This window comes from Hyperolius riggenbachi, chromosome 1, assembly GCF_040937935.1.
Source record: "Hyperolius riggenbachi isolate aHypRig1 chromosome 1, aHypRig1.pri, whole genome shotgun sequence".
In the NCBI taxonomy this organism is placed as follows: domain Eukaryota; kingdom Metazoa; phylum Chordata; class Amphibia; order Anura; family Hyperoliidae; genus Hyperolius; species Hyperolius riggenbachi.
In genome coordinates this window covers 357,957,776-357,972,163 of record NC_090646.1, presented here as the reverse complement: position 1 = coordinate 357,972,163, position 14,388 = coordinate 357,957,776, and the positions used below count along the sequence as shown (strand labels likewise).

Genomic DNA, 14,388 nt, shown 5'->3' with positions numbered 1-14,388 from the left:
TACTGCAGAAAACATGCAATGCACAAAATCTTATGCACTGCAGTGCTAATTAATGTAAATGTATCATCATTTGCATTAAAAAATGGGAGCCTGAATTAAGTCTTTAATAATATTTTGTAAATGTTTGGTAACTAATGTAGGAAACCAATTAGAGTAAATTTGAAATATTGTCCCATTTTTGACTGATATTGGTTTACAGCAGTCCCACTGTCCAGGGTCTCCTTTTTGTGTGTTTTGTTTCACAAATATGTTTAGTAGGCGACAGGTCTGGACTGCAAGCACGCTAGTTTAACACAAAGATGCAAAATGGGTGCCACATAAATTTGCATGCCGCAAATAGTTTAGTAAAATTACCAATATCCTACTATTGGGCAGTGGTAATTCTAATAGTAAAATATCTGTTAATTTTACCAATATTTACTATTGCTAAACCTAACCCTATTTTCACATGACTCTCCCTCTCCTGATGCATAACCCTAACTGACCCCCCCCCCCACTGATGCCTCAGGCCCCGTTTACACGTCTTCAGTTAGTACGCACTTTTTTTCTTCTCCATAGCAGTGCATTGTGAAAAAGATTTCAGTTAAAACGCGTTAAGTGTGAAAGGTGCTATAGGAAAACATGGGACTTACTTTGAAAATCAGTTGTCCTTTCAATAACTGAGAGTAACTGATTAAATGTAAACGGGGCCTAACTGTAATGATCGGTGTCGGCACACAGAGAGAATCTGATTATTGGTGATCTGCAGTATCACCAAGAATACAGATTATACCTGATTATTGATGATCTGCAGAATCACCGATAATCTAAGTATAACTAACCTCTGGACACCTTTATAATGTGAGTGTTTGGTGCAACAGTAATGACTTTGAGTAAGACCACCGGAGGAGCAGGTGGTCTCTGGCAGTATGGGTGATACCGCCTTTTGGGAAGTACAAAAACCGTCCAACAGCCTGAGGCCTCCAAAGGGGTGGAGTCCCAGGCTGAAGGTAGGAAGAACCTGTGAGTGAGTGACACCTGAAGGTGGATGTCACTAGCAGGTCTGGAGACTATGGCTTCAATTCATCAAAGGGTGTTCGACAACAAAATCCCAGTCCTTAAAATACCGCATTCGGTATTTTACACTTCACTGTGCTAATTCATGAATATTTTCACATGTGTGGTAGAGGTTCCTTAAAGAGACACTGAAGCGAAAAAAAAATGATGATATTATGATTTGTATGTGTAGCACAGCTAAGAAATAAAACATTAAGATCAGATACATCAGTGTAATTGTTTCCAGTACAGGAAGAGTTGAGAAACTCCAGTTGTTATCTCTATGCAAACAAGCCATTAAGCTCTCCGACTAAGTTAGTCGTGGAGAGGGCTGTTATCTGACTTTTATTATCTCAACTGTAAGTGAACTGTTTACTTTTTCTCTGCTAGAGGAGAGGTCATTAGTTCACAGACTGCTCTGAAAGAATCATTTTGAATGCTGAGTGTTGTGTAATCTGTACATATTATAGAATGATGCAATGTTAGAAAAAACACTATATACCTGAAAATAAAAGTATGAGAATATTTTCTTTGCTGCTAATCTTCTAGTAATTATTCATAGTACACAACCAATTCATTTTTTTTCGCTTCAGTGTCTCTTTAAGTTACCGAACTACTAGGCTTCAATTCATCAAAGGCTGTTCGATAACAGCAGAGTGGTGCAGAGCAGCTTGGAATGTCCCTGTGTTGTTACAAGCTGATTACAATAGAAGGCATCCAGACATCCCTTTAGATGTAAACATGTGTTATATTTACTGTTATTTATATTGCCTCTGCTGCTCTGAGTATAAATCAGTCTTTCTTAACATTTTACTTATTTGCCACAACGTAGATTAACTTCCTGGAGACATTACAAATGCCATGCTTGGTGATTTCACCACCAGCATCTTTGCATTTTCAAACAGGGACTCAAAGGGTAATGGCCCATACTCACGGGCTACAATTGTCGCCGCAACACGCGGCGCGCGCGTGTTGCGGCGACAGGTCGCCCATGAGTATGCGCCGTCGCACGGGCGCGCACCCCGAACTGTCGCTCGTCGCTGATGCCGCCAGGCGATTGGCGCGGCCAATCGCCTGCCGACAGTCGCCGCCGCAACTCCGCCGCAACTGTCCCTAGTCCGCGTAAGTACGCGGACTAGCGACAGCAGCCTCCATTGAGGTATACGGAGCTTCCGGCGGGGGGTGGAGGAACGTCGGCGACAGCTTCCGTCGCGCCGCTGGTCCCTCTTCCGCGTGTGTACGCGGAGGGACCTGGCGAGGAGCTGTCGCCGGCCTGTCGCCCACACGCTCACGTGTGCTGGCGACAGGCACAAAAAGTTGCCCGTGAGTATGGGCCATTACACCACCGAAGGGTATCTGGGGATATCTTTTGTCCCGTTCTCTCTGCTCACTGCCTGGGGGGTCTGAAAGCTTGTGTGGAGAAGCCTGCATGACCTATCAGCGGCACTTGCAGGAGAACAGGGGCTGTTTCTATTGGCTGCCTGCTCCTGTTAATCATGAAAACATTCACACAGAAGGCTTTCGAAGCCTGTTACGACAGGGGAGAGCTGGAGATAATCACTGAATGTGTTAGCGAATGTGGTAACCTTGATGAATTAACATTTACTGACATTTGCTGACGTGTGTTGAGCACATGTCGGTAATTTATCTCATTGCTCTGTCATTTCAGCTTCTCATTCGGTAACTGCTTTGATGAATTAACATTTTCTAAAGTGCTCCGTTAAGTCAGCTGTTTTCAGCATTACCGAATGCGGTAATGCTTGATGAATTGAAGCCTATCTCTAAAGAGAGAAATAGCTCTCTAGGTCGGGCAAGCCAGGTCGGCAACACACAGACAGACAAGGTACATAGACAGAAGGCTGACTCGGTATCCAAAGGCAACAGATAATCAGATATGCGTAGGTACCGAATCAGAAAGCAGAGGGATAGTCAGGAATGCAACACGTCATAACAGATATCAACAATGCCTAGTCTTGGGTGTGAGGTCCGTGGTCTCTACACCCTGGAACTAGTCTGGAGTATAATATGATGGTACAAAGTATTCCTAGACTTGGGTGTGAGGTCCGTGGTCTCGACACCCTGGAACTAGACTGGAGTATAACAGAATGATAACACAGAGTCCCTAATCTTGGGTGTGAGGTCCGTGGTCTCGACACCCTGGAACTAGTCTGAAGTATAACAGAATGATAACACAAAGTCCCTAATCTTGGGTGTGAGGTCCGTGGTCTCAACACCCTGGAACTAGTCTGAAGTATAACAGAATGATAACACCGAGTCCCTAATCTTGGGTGTGAGGTCCGTAGTCTCAACACCCTGGAACTAGACTGAAGTATAACAGAATGATAACACAGAGTCTCTAATCTTGGGTGTGAGGTCCGTAGACTCAACACCCTGGAACTAGTCTGAAGTATAACCCAATAATACACAGAAGAAATCTGGCTCAGTGTGAATTCCCAGGTCCTCCTGGTTCTAACACACTGTAGGATCTGACTAAGGTCTGAGTGCTTCCACGTAGTGTTCGCAACGGCAGACAACTTGAGGCTGACCAGCAGTGACTATATATAGCGCGGTGCTCTCCGGCGCCACCCATCAGCGATCAACCAATAGCCACTTGCTTTGAGGTCAGCTGACCAGGTTGTCCCTCCTTGTTTGTCATAAAGGTTCTGCCGCTCAGCGCGCGCGCGCGCGTATTCCTCAGCCTGCGTGAACTAACAGGCCAAGCCACACCAGACGCACGCTGCTGCGTGCAAACCGCCGCGCTGGACGCGGAATCAGCTGCCTTGCCGCCAGTACATGCGGCGGCTTTTCCGCGTTTTATCACACTAACCAACCAAGCCCCAAGATGCCTAACCCTAACCGAACCCCCCTTCCTAGCAATGCCTAACCCTAAGGCCCCTTTTACACTTAGGGCCCGTTTCCACTAGTTAGTGATGCGAATGCGGAAGTGAATTGAGGAGATGGGACGCGGATGCGGCCGTGCGAAAATCTGCAGCATGCTGCAGATTTTTGGATCGCTCCGCACCGCACAACATGCACGCAGTGGAAACTCTTCCACTGGCGTGCATGTGTTTCAGCACACCCGCGGTGCGCACTGCTCTGAGTGGAAATGGGCCCTTAATCAGTTGCTCTCAGTTATAACTGAAAGAAAACAGATTTTTAAAGTAATGCCCATGTTTTCCTATGGCACAGTTCCCACTTAATGCGTTTTAACTGAAATCTTTTTCACAATGCACTGCTATGGAAAAAAGGCGTACCAATGCGTACTAACTCATACTAACGCATACCAACACATTAAGTGTAAAAGCACCCTAACTGACCCCCCAATGCCTAACCCTAAGGCCCCATTTACACTTAATCAGTTGGTACACGTTTTTTTTTCTTCTCCATAGCACAAAAAGATTTCAGTTAAAACGTGTTAAAGGACCACTATTGGGAAAATCGGCAAATTTAAACTACATGTAAACATACAAATAAGAAGTACTTTTCTTCCAGAGTAAAAGCAATAATTAGTAATGAGCCATAAATTACTTTTCTCTTATGTTGCTGTCACTTGCAGTAGGTAGTAGAAATCTGACAGAAGCGACAGGTTTTTGACTAGCCCATCTCTCACAGGGGATTCTCAGGGTTTTGTTTATTTTCAAAACCACTTAATGAATGGCAGTTGCTCTGTCCAACTGCTAAAAAAGGGTGCAGTGAACAGGGAAGCTGGCCAGCATCATTATATAAATCCTTTTAAGGAAAGGCCTTTATAAAGAATAAGAGCTTTGCTGAGAATCCCCCATGAAGAGATGGACTAGTCCAAAACCTGTCGGTTCTGTCAGATTTCGACTAACTACTGTAAGTGACAGCAACATAGGAGAAAAGTAATTAATGGCTCATTTTACTCTTGAAGAAAATTACTTCTTATTTGTATCTGTTCATGTGAATTTTAAATGTTACAATTGTTCACGATAGTGGTCCTTTAAGTGTGAACTGTGCCATAGGAAAACATGGGCATTACTTTGAAAACAGTTGCCCTTTCAGTTATAACTGAGAGCAACTGATTAAGTGTAAACAGGGCCTAACAGTCCCTCAGTGACAAACCCATATCCACGCTGCCTTAGTTATTTTATCAGGTCCGTCTGGTGGCCAAATTTCTGTTTATAGCTGCTATTAATATGGATGGGTGGTTATGGAGCATTTGGCAGTTTAGCACCACAAAGCCTAGTTGCCATAATATGATGCATGGCACTGCTGAAATAAACAAGGTCTACCAAGACCAATGCATTGTCTAGAATGCAGCATAAGTTGCTCCAACTGCTGTACATATGTACATACTAAAGAACCCCTGTAACCAAAAATTGTAACATTTAAAATACACATGTAAGCATATGTAAAAAAGTATGTTTATCCCAAAGTAAAATGAACTATAAAGTATTTTTTTCTTAAGACACTGTCAGTTACAATAGGTAGTAATTTAAAAATCTGAGTGGTTTTGAACTAGCCCATCTCCTCATAGGGGATTCTCAGGGTTTTCTTTATTCTATATTTAAAGCTACAGGCTTGCTATACACCAGCGGTTGTGGATGCTTGCCTTGCTTACAAGGGTGAAAAAGGGATAATTTTCATATTCAGTAGTGGTGCAAATTTCCTTCTGATTTAAGAAAGCAAATTTCATCAAGCATTGCTTATTAGTAGGAGGGCTTTTCGGTCTCTTTTCTCCCCCTAAACATTCCTAGTGGTTTGGGTCACCCCGAGCTGCTTGGTTACTCTGCTTTATTCTCTACAAACGCTCTTCGTTGAACAGATCTATACAAAGATGCTGGCCAGCCTCCCCACTAATTTGGATACTATAAGGCTGAGCAACTGCCATGTAATAAATGATTTTTAACTTAAGAAAACCCTGAGAATTCCACATGAAGAGACGGACTAGTCCAGAATCAGTCAGATGTGTCAGAATTTTACAATCTACTGTAAAGTGACAGTGGCATAGGGAAAAGTAATCTATAGTGCATTTTATTCTGGCATAAATGTACATGTATTCTGAATGTTACAAATTTTCGCAAAAACGGTCCTTCAATATGAAGTTTGGGTGAAAGACGAGTGATTATAGAGGAATAATCAATAAAGAAGCTACTGGAAGTCTTATCAGAAAGGGTTATAGGAAAAGTACAGCAACTAATAATATCTTATAGCAGCTATCATCCTGTTGATGTTTGTGACAACATTCCTTACAGCTATTTCCTTCGTTTGAAAAGCAACAATACCACTGACAGGATCTTCATTATTCAATCCTAACAGCTGAAGGGCAGATTGCTATGATGGAGATACAATAGAGACATAGCTGAAAGAGCATATAGGAGGGGTTTGGCATGGTCTACAACTTCCATAATACCACATAAAAATAAATCTGAGACCAGTAAAGGAAAACATTAGGAAGAGGGTGAAAGGTGGAATTCAGTCAGTCCATGTTCAAACTGCATAAATGTGCATACATAATTTGCATAATTCTGCATCAACTCAGAATTATTTGTTTTTTATTGGCCATCCCTAGTAGTCAGTGATCTATCACAGATACACTTTAAAAGATAATGGTACATTCTAATGCTAGGTACACACAATACAATTTTGTGTTAGATAGATGGTTCGAAAGATAATTTCCGTCATGTCCGATATTATTTCCGATCGTTTTTCTGGTCGATTTCTCATAGAAGTGAATGTAAATTGATAAGAAAAGATAAGAGAATCGAGTACAAAATCGAGTGGAAAATCGAGCGGACAGAAAATCGACCAAGAAAAGCATCGTGTTCACCCAGCATTAAAGTTATTAGCCATGAATTATGAGCTGAATGAAATACCTATATATTTACACCTTGCTTATACAGTATTTGCCACACCTGGAAAATGCAGATTACCGGTAGTTCAAAAAAAAACAAAAACAAAAAAACAAGCAATTACTGAATGTAACCTATTTTAGTTCCTGGATGTAGAAACTACGTCCACGAACCATGCGCGCTCACACGGTCGATCGCGCGTGTGCACGCGCGCTCCCGGCCCGCGGTTCGTTAGCCAGCTAATCAGTGAATCGGGCTATGGTGCCCAATCACTGATTCCTCTCCCCCGCTGGAAAAGCGACAGCTTCTCTCGGAAGCTTCGCTTTTTCTGGCTGTAGCGTCCCCCATGCGTCTCTCTAAGCTTATGTTACGCTTAGAGTGACGTCATGTAAACAAACTCATGGCCGCCATCTTGTGGCCAAAAAGTAAAACTACAAATAAAAGTAAAAAAAAATAAAGCTCAACACACATTTACATTATAAAACTATTGTTTACATCCCACCCTCCCAAAACTACCCAAATAAAATGTTTAATATAAAAAAACAACAAAAAACATTGCAATAAAAAAAAATGTTAATATTTACCTAAGGGTCTAAACGTTTTAAATATCAATGTAAAGATGAAATATTTCTATATTTTTTTATTTTAAACTTGTAAATAGTGATAGATGCAAAACGGAAAAAATGCACCTTTATTTCCAAATAAAATATTGTCGCCATATATTGTGATAGGGACATGATTTTAATGGTGTAATAACCGGAACATATGGGCAAATACAATACGTGAGTTTTAATTATGGAGGCATGTATTATTTTAACACTATAATGGCTGAAAACTGAGAAATAATGATTTTTTTCTGTTTTTTTCTTATTCTTCCTGTTAAAATGCATTTACAGTAAAGTGGCTCTTAGCAAAATGTACCCCCCAAAGAAAGCCTAATTGGTGGCGGAAAAAACAAGATATAGATCAGTTCATTGTGAGAAGTAGTGATAAAGTTATAGGCTAATGAATGGGAGGTGAATATTGCTCAAGTGAAAATGACGGAACGCGAATGGGGTAACCAACCTTTCATGCTTACATATTAGCATCTGTAAGTGTGCCTATACATCTCTCGATTTTGCAAACCGATCAGCCTTTCAATCCAATTGATACCACCACATGGCTACCCGATCAATCTTTTGATCGATTTCCAGACAAAATTGGTTGAAAGGATCGATCAGAATTGCTGGAAAATCTCTGTCACAAGGGCTCAATAGAGTGCACAGTGGTAAGGGTGTTCAATATAGCATTGACTGACAGGCACCCAGCAGATGTCCCCCAAAGTGAATAGTATATGTGTCCTGCCCACATGTTCCTGTGGGCTTGCCTGTGACAGCACGGCAGTGCAAATCCTGGCCTCCTCCTGCACCACTGTCACATTGGAGGACAGAGGAGGCCAGGATTTGCACAGGTGTGACAGGTGAGCCTTCAACATTACTCATGGGCATGGGGGATGGGGTATTGGGGACACAACTCACACATATACACTTGAGAGGAGCGACAGAGAAGGATCTATCTAATAGTCAATATGGTGGCAGATTTACTAATTATTTTTTCGTATTAGTTTTCTGAATGGCCAATTATAGGGGCATTATAGTTCCTGTGCCAGAGGTCACCTCAGTTAGAGCATTGTAACTGTGTAATTCTGGTTTGGGCAAGACACACAGTGAGGATGGCTGCAAAAAGCGGTAGTCGGCAAGATTTGCAGAAAGCGTGGCTCTTGTAATGAATAATATAATACTCTATATACACAATATTATTTATAGTAAGGTATACAGTTCTGGCAATGGGAGCTGGCTGATGATAATATGGTTGTGGATTGATTCTCCAGCCTGCTTCAGCTATCTCTTTCTCCTTGTCTACTAGTGGCTCTAAAGGTCTGAACACACTACCATGCTTCTGTTGGCTTCTGTACATTTTCAGCAACACTTATCAATCTGTTCTATAACACTGATGTGTTGTTAAAATCAGCACAAAAGCGGACAGAAGCGCGCTAGTGCGCTGAGACCCTACAGCAGACACAAAATGCTAGGAAATCAATATAGGGATGGGGATGTGTGGGTGTGAAGAGCTAATTGGCACTGAAAAACACAGTAAAAGAGCAATGTAAGTGTACAGAATTTATTAACATGATGGACTGCTTTACTGTCATTCCATTGACAGCCTGTACAGTGTCATTTGCTTCAAATGTGCAGCACACCAGCTTTAAAGATAGCTGGGTTAAAACAACCAAAATCTAATGCCTAGTACACACCATACAATTTTCTGTTAGATTTTTCTGCAAGATTTTCTGTAATTAGATTATTGTCTGTAAAGTACTGAAGAGACTGGTCATTATCTCTGGTGCATTGTCTTCTGGTTATCTCCTGCTGCGTAGAACAATGCTTAATTGCTAGGCAGATAGATGGTTAGATAGATAATTTCCAACATGTTGGAAATTATCTATCTGGCAGGTAAATCTAACAGAAAATCTTACAGAAAATGGTATGGTGTGTACTAGGCACTAGCTCATTTGGCTCATGTCTTGTCTACCAGCAGGTAACTAAATGGAGTATAATCTGCACAGTGTGTGGTAATGTGGGGCAGCTTAGCTTTGTACAATCTGAAGGAAATGATTGGACTATGTGGGACTGCAGAAGTAGATGTGCTGTACATTGTGTCAGGTGTCCAGGTGAAGGATTTTGCGTTAGGAAAACGAATGCTAAAAGAAAGCATACAGCAACATTTAAGGGCTCTGGGGTTAATTGAACAAGTAAAGGCAGTATAAGATGATTAAGCTAACATATTGACAGTTTTTGATGTAGAAACAGTGCAGAATTCTGAGAGGATGCAGCCAGGCAGACAACAATGTACTGACCTGTGACTGAAGCCTAGGGGGCTTTGGTTGTCTTAGGTTAAATGCCAGAAATGAACTATCCTTTATATGAAATTGTTTGCATTAATAACAATGACATACAGATGCATTTGTATCTGCAGATGCTTACAATTTTACTCGCAAACATAATATGTACTGTATATATTTCATGTTACTCTGCACATTCCTTGTAAAAAGTGCTGTGATATGGCAATGGGTTTGATTATATGCAATTATTTATGTGTCCGGGTGGCAGGGCACTTGCAGGACCTGCTGACCTGATTTAAAAGGTGAAGCTGTCAGAAAAGTAGAATCCCCATTCTCTGAGAAAGCATAAGTCACTGATGGCACAATGCTCATCATCAGGGGTTATTCTTTTATGTCATATGGGGTTTGTTGATGGCAAATTATTGGAAGAAAGTATTTGCATCCTATGGCATCACAATTTCAGGAGTCAGCAGCTGAAAATAAACCACTTGTTTTGGTTCGGTTCTTCACTAAAAAGTCATGGAATGACTAGCATGGGATAACAGACAGGACTCTAACAATCCTGAAAAAAAGATGCTCCCTAATCAATAATGCAATTGTAATGCAGTCATTCTTCTCCTCTGAAGGGATATGAAGACTTCCTGGCTACTTGAGAGACAGGGGAGAGTTAAAAGAACTAAATTGTAACGATCGGTGTCAGCACACAGAGAGAATCTGATTATTGGTGATCTGCAGTATCACCAAGAATACAGATTATACCTGATTATTGATGATCTGCAGAATCACCGATAATCTAAGTATAACCAACCTTTGGACACCTTATTATGTGAGTGTTTGGTGCAACAGTAATGACTTTGAGTACGACCACCCGAGGAGTAGGTGGTCTCTGGCAGTATGGGCGATACCGCCTTTTGGGAAGTACAAAAACCGTCCAACAGCCTGAGACCTCCAAAGGGGTGGAGTCCCAGGATGAAGGTAGGAAAAACCTGTGAGTGAGTGACACCTGAAGGTGGATGTCACTAGCAGGTCTGGAGACTATCTCTTAAGGGGAGAGATAGCTCTCAAGGTCGGGCAAGCCAGGTCGGCAACACACAGACAGACAAGGTACATATACAGAAGGCTGATTCTGTATCCAAAGGCAGGCAGGGTTTGGCAACAGGTAATCAGATATGCGTAGGTACCGAATCAGAAAGCAGAGGGATAGTCAGGAATGCAATAGGTCATAACAGATATCAACAATGCCTAGTCTTGGGTGTGAGGTCCGTGGTCTCTACACCCTGGAACTAGTCTGGAGTATAATATGATGGTACAGAGTATTCCTAGACTTGGGTGTGAGGTCCGTGGTCTCGACACCCTGGAACTAGTCTGGAGTATAACAGAATGATAACACAGAGTCCCTAATCTTGGGTGTGAGGTCCGTGGTCTCGACACCCTGGAACTAGTCTGGAGTATAACAGAAGGATAACACAGAGTCCCTAATCTTGGGTGTGAGGTCCGTGGTCTCGACACCCTGGAACTAGTCTGAAGTATAACAGGATGATAACACAGAGTCCCTAATCTTGGGTGTGAGGTCTGTGGTTTCGACACCCTGGAACTAGTCTGAAGTATAACACAATAATACACAGAAGTAATCTGGCTCAGTGTGAATTCCCAGGTGCTCCTGGTTCTAACACACTGTAGGATCTGACTACGGTCTGAGTGCTTCCACGTAGTGTTCGCAATGGCAGACAACTTGAGACTGATCAGCAGTGACTATATATAGCGCGGCGCTCTCCGGCGCCACCAATCAGCGATCAACCAATAGCCACTTGCTTTGAGGTCAGCTGACCAACCTGGTCAGCTGATTCCTCCTTGTTTGTCATAAAGGTTCTGCCTCTCAGCGCGCGCGCGCGTATTCCTCAGCCTGTGTGAACTAACAGACCCAGCCACACCAGACGCACGCTGCTGCGTGCAAACCGCAGCGCTGGACGCGGAATCAGCCGCCTTGCCGCCAGTACACGCGGCGGCTTTTCCGCGTTTTATCACATAAATACAGGGAAGTTGGCAGAATGAAGAGACAGAAAAGGGGGTGTACAGTGTGCACAGTATACAAAAAGTCGCTAAGTAATTTTACCAGCATTATAACAGAACACCACGGCTTCCCAACCCTGTCCTCAAGTACCACCAACAATGCATGTTTTGTGGAATTCCACAGAGATAATCAGCTCTACTGAGACACTAATTACCTCACCTGTGAATGTGTGCAGTTTCCTGGTGGTACTTGAGGACAGGGTTGGGAATCCCTGGTGTATACCACTCTCGTGCTGCATACATAATGTGAGTTGTGCTATGTGCACAACGCACCCTAGACTACTTTCGTCAACAATGGTGAGGTAGTCATGCACTGTCTGCACATGGCAATTTTACAGCTGGTTAATTAATATACCCCCATTGTCTCTACAGCAGAGCAGAAATTTTTCTTGGACAGAATCAGCAGAGTATTGACAGAGCTTACTTGCTGACTGGTATTCCTGCCAAGACATACCAAAATCAATAAACTTTCAGCTGCTTGTTTTTCTCAATCCTTGTTTCCATGCAATAGAATATCTGGATTTCTTTAGTAGTATTTACCCCTCTGACAGCATTTTCTTCACCCGTTCTCTTTCAGTACTGAGTTCCATCTCTGCACTCTGGCTCCTGAAGAACTTGTCATCTCCTGGTCCATTGGCACTGATGATAGGACAAGGTACAACCTGCAAAGACATTACCACACATGATTCATGATTTACATGTCTGTTTTATAAGAAACAGCTGTAATTTCACTGTGATGCCACGTCTAAAGGTCTTTTTTTAAGTATTCCTAAAAATTGCATCCAAGTAAACACTACACTAGTGCAAACATATCATCAGCGAGAGATACTAGTAATGTGTTCCCCCAACCTTAAAGACATTTATAGATTAGTTATTGCCCAACCAGATAATTTACTGTCAGACAGAGCATTACAGGCCCTATTATGAAGATTGATGGACACAATGGGAAATAATAGATAGTCCATTATCTAATGTATGCACATAATTATGTACATAAATCTGATCATAATGGTAAGACCCAAGGAAGCAAGTTTTTATATATAATATACACTTAACAATGGTGTAAGTATTCTATTTAGAACATTTCCCCATACCCCAATATTATCATAATAGGTATAAGGAAGTAGTCTTGTGACTCTTAGGAAAACAGACAGTTACCGAGAGGCCACAATAGTGTAGTATGTTAGAGACAACATTTGTAAAGACAATTGCATATGAAATGATAGGGAGATTAGACTAGACCCCACTTGGGTTAAGACATCGCTCTCTGTAGTTAGGAGGATAGTAACACATATACGCAGGTAAATGATTGAAACAGAGGCGCCAAAAAGGAAAAAATACACTTAAACTATTTTAAAATGAGAGATAGTGGTGGCCTTACCACCCCACTGAAGACTCAATAGGTCAATTTAAAACACACTTTATTGACAACGCTAAAACAGTAATGCAACGTGTTTCGCAGGTATTTCACCCGCTTCGTCAGGAAGGTCACAGTAGTAACTGCTCTAGAACTCTTAGCGGGCCCAGCGCCAAGGCACATCGCCTATATTATATTATTATATAGGGATGGGGGAACAAAGGCCACCTAACACTGCCATCTGAGGGATCGGGGAGGGGGGCACATAATACTGTCAGTAACTATTATGGAGAGGTATAATGTTCATTTTGACTGAGGGCCCCATTTCAACTAAAACAGGCCCCATACAGAAATGCAGACCATATGTTTAATTCTCAACTATTTCTTATTTTATATAAACAGCATGTTTGATTTTTTAAAGAGACTGATGGCAAAAAGCTGATTTTTGAAGCAAGCTATAATGTAAAAACCTTAGAACTAAAGGCGACCTACAACTTTGGTTTTAAAGAATCACTTGTGTATTTCAGCTGCATAAATTTAAGAAAATCCACGCTGTTTACTGACTTGGTAATTAATGTTCAGAATTGAGTTTTTGGTAACTTTTATTCTGTGCTTTTCTAATTAATATTCCCAATGTGGAAATGAAAGATTTCCACAGAGATTTGTCTGATGACTTATTTTCAGCACAAGGCTGCATGCATTACAGCACAGAGCTACACACTGAGGCAGCCCAATTACAGCAGATATAGGACCTGGTAGAGGCTGGGGCTACATGGGCGATTTGAATCGCTTGGGATCAAGAAATGTAACTCCTTATTTTCAGCTGCCTCATTAGAAATCTGTGTATGGCAAATAAAGCCCATAGCTCCAGTCTCTTGATCTCAAGCCATTAATCTAGCTTGTATAGCCCAGGCCTCCTCTCACTAAACTGATCTCCCAACGATCTCTCGAAAATCTTGCTGTAGCTGGAAAAAGTGGGGATTTTATCTTTAAGATCTATTCAGTCTTTCAGGCCAACTCTACACAGTGAGATGGTCTGCTTGAGATCAAGAAATGTAACTCCTTTTAGCCATTTGATTCCACTGCTATATTATGAGGAACTTTACTGAATATAACTTAATGAATAAAAGTGCTTATTTTTTACAATGGATGTAACTTTAGGAACTATTAAGTCAGTGTTTGCCAATTGTAACACCTTTCCTCACCCTGATTTAAATTCTTAAATTTATCAC

At 41.7% G+C, this 14,388-nt stretch overlaps 1 protein-coding gene across 2 annotated transcripts in view; it reads right to left on the bottom strand.

The window, feature by feature from the left end:
* HOMER3 (homer scaffold protein 3) overlaps positions 1 to 14,388 on the bottom strand; it is a 224,654-nt gene that overhangs the window by 79,908 nt on the left and 130,358 nt on the right. For both annotated transcript variants that reach the window (XM_068234198.1, XM_068234197.1), the window contains one exon: positions 12,340 to 12,461. In XM_068234198.1, coding sequence (XP_068090299.1) covers positions 12,340 to 12,461 — 122 coding nt within the window. The remainder of the gene's footprint in view (positions 1 to 12,339; positions 12,462 to 14,388) is intronic.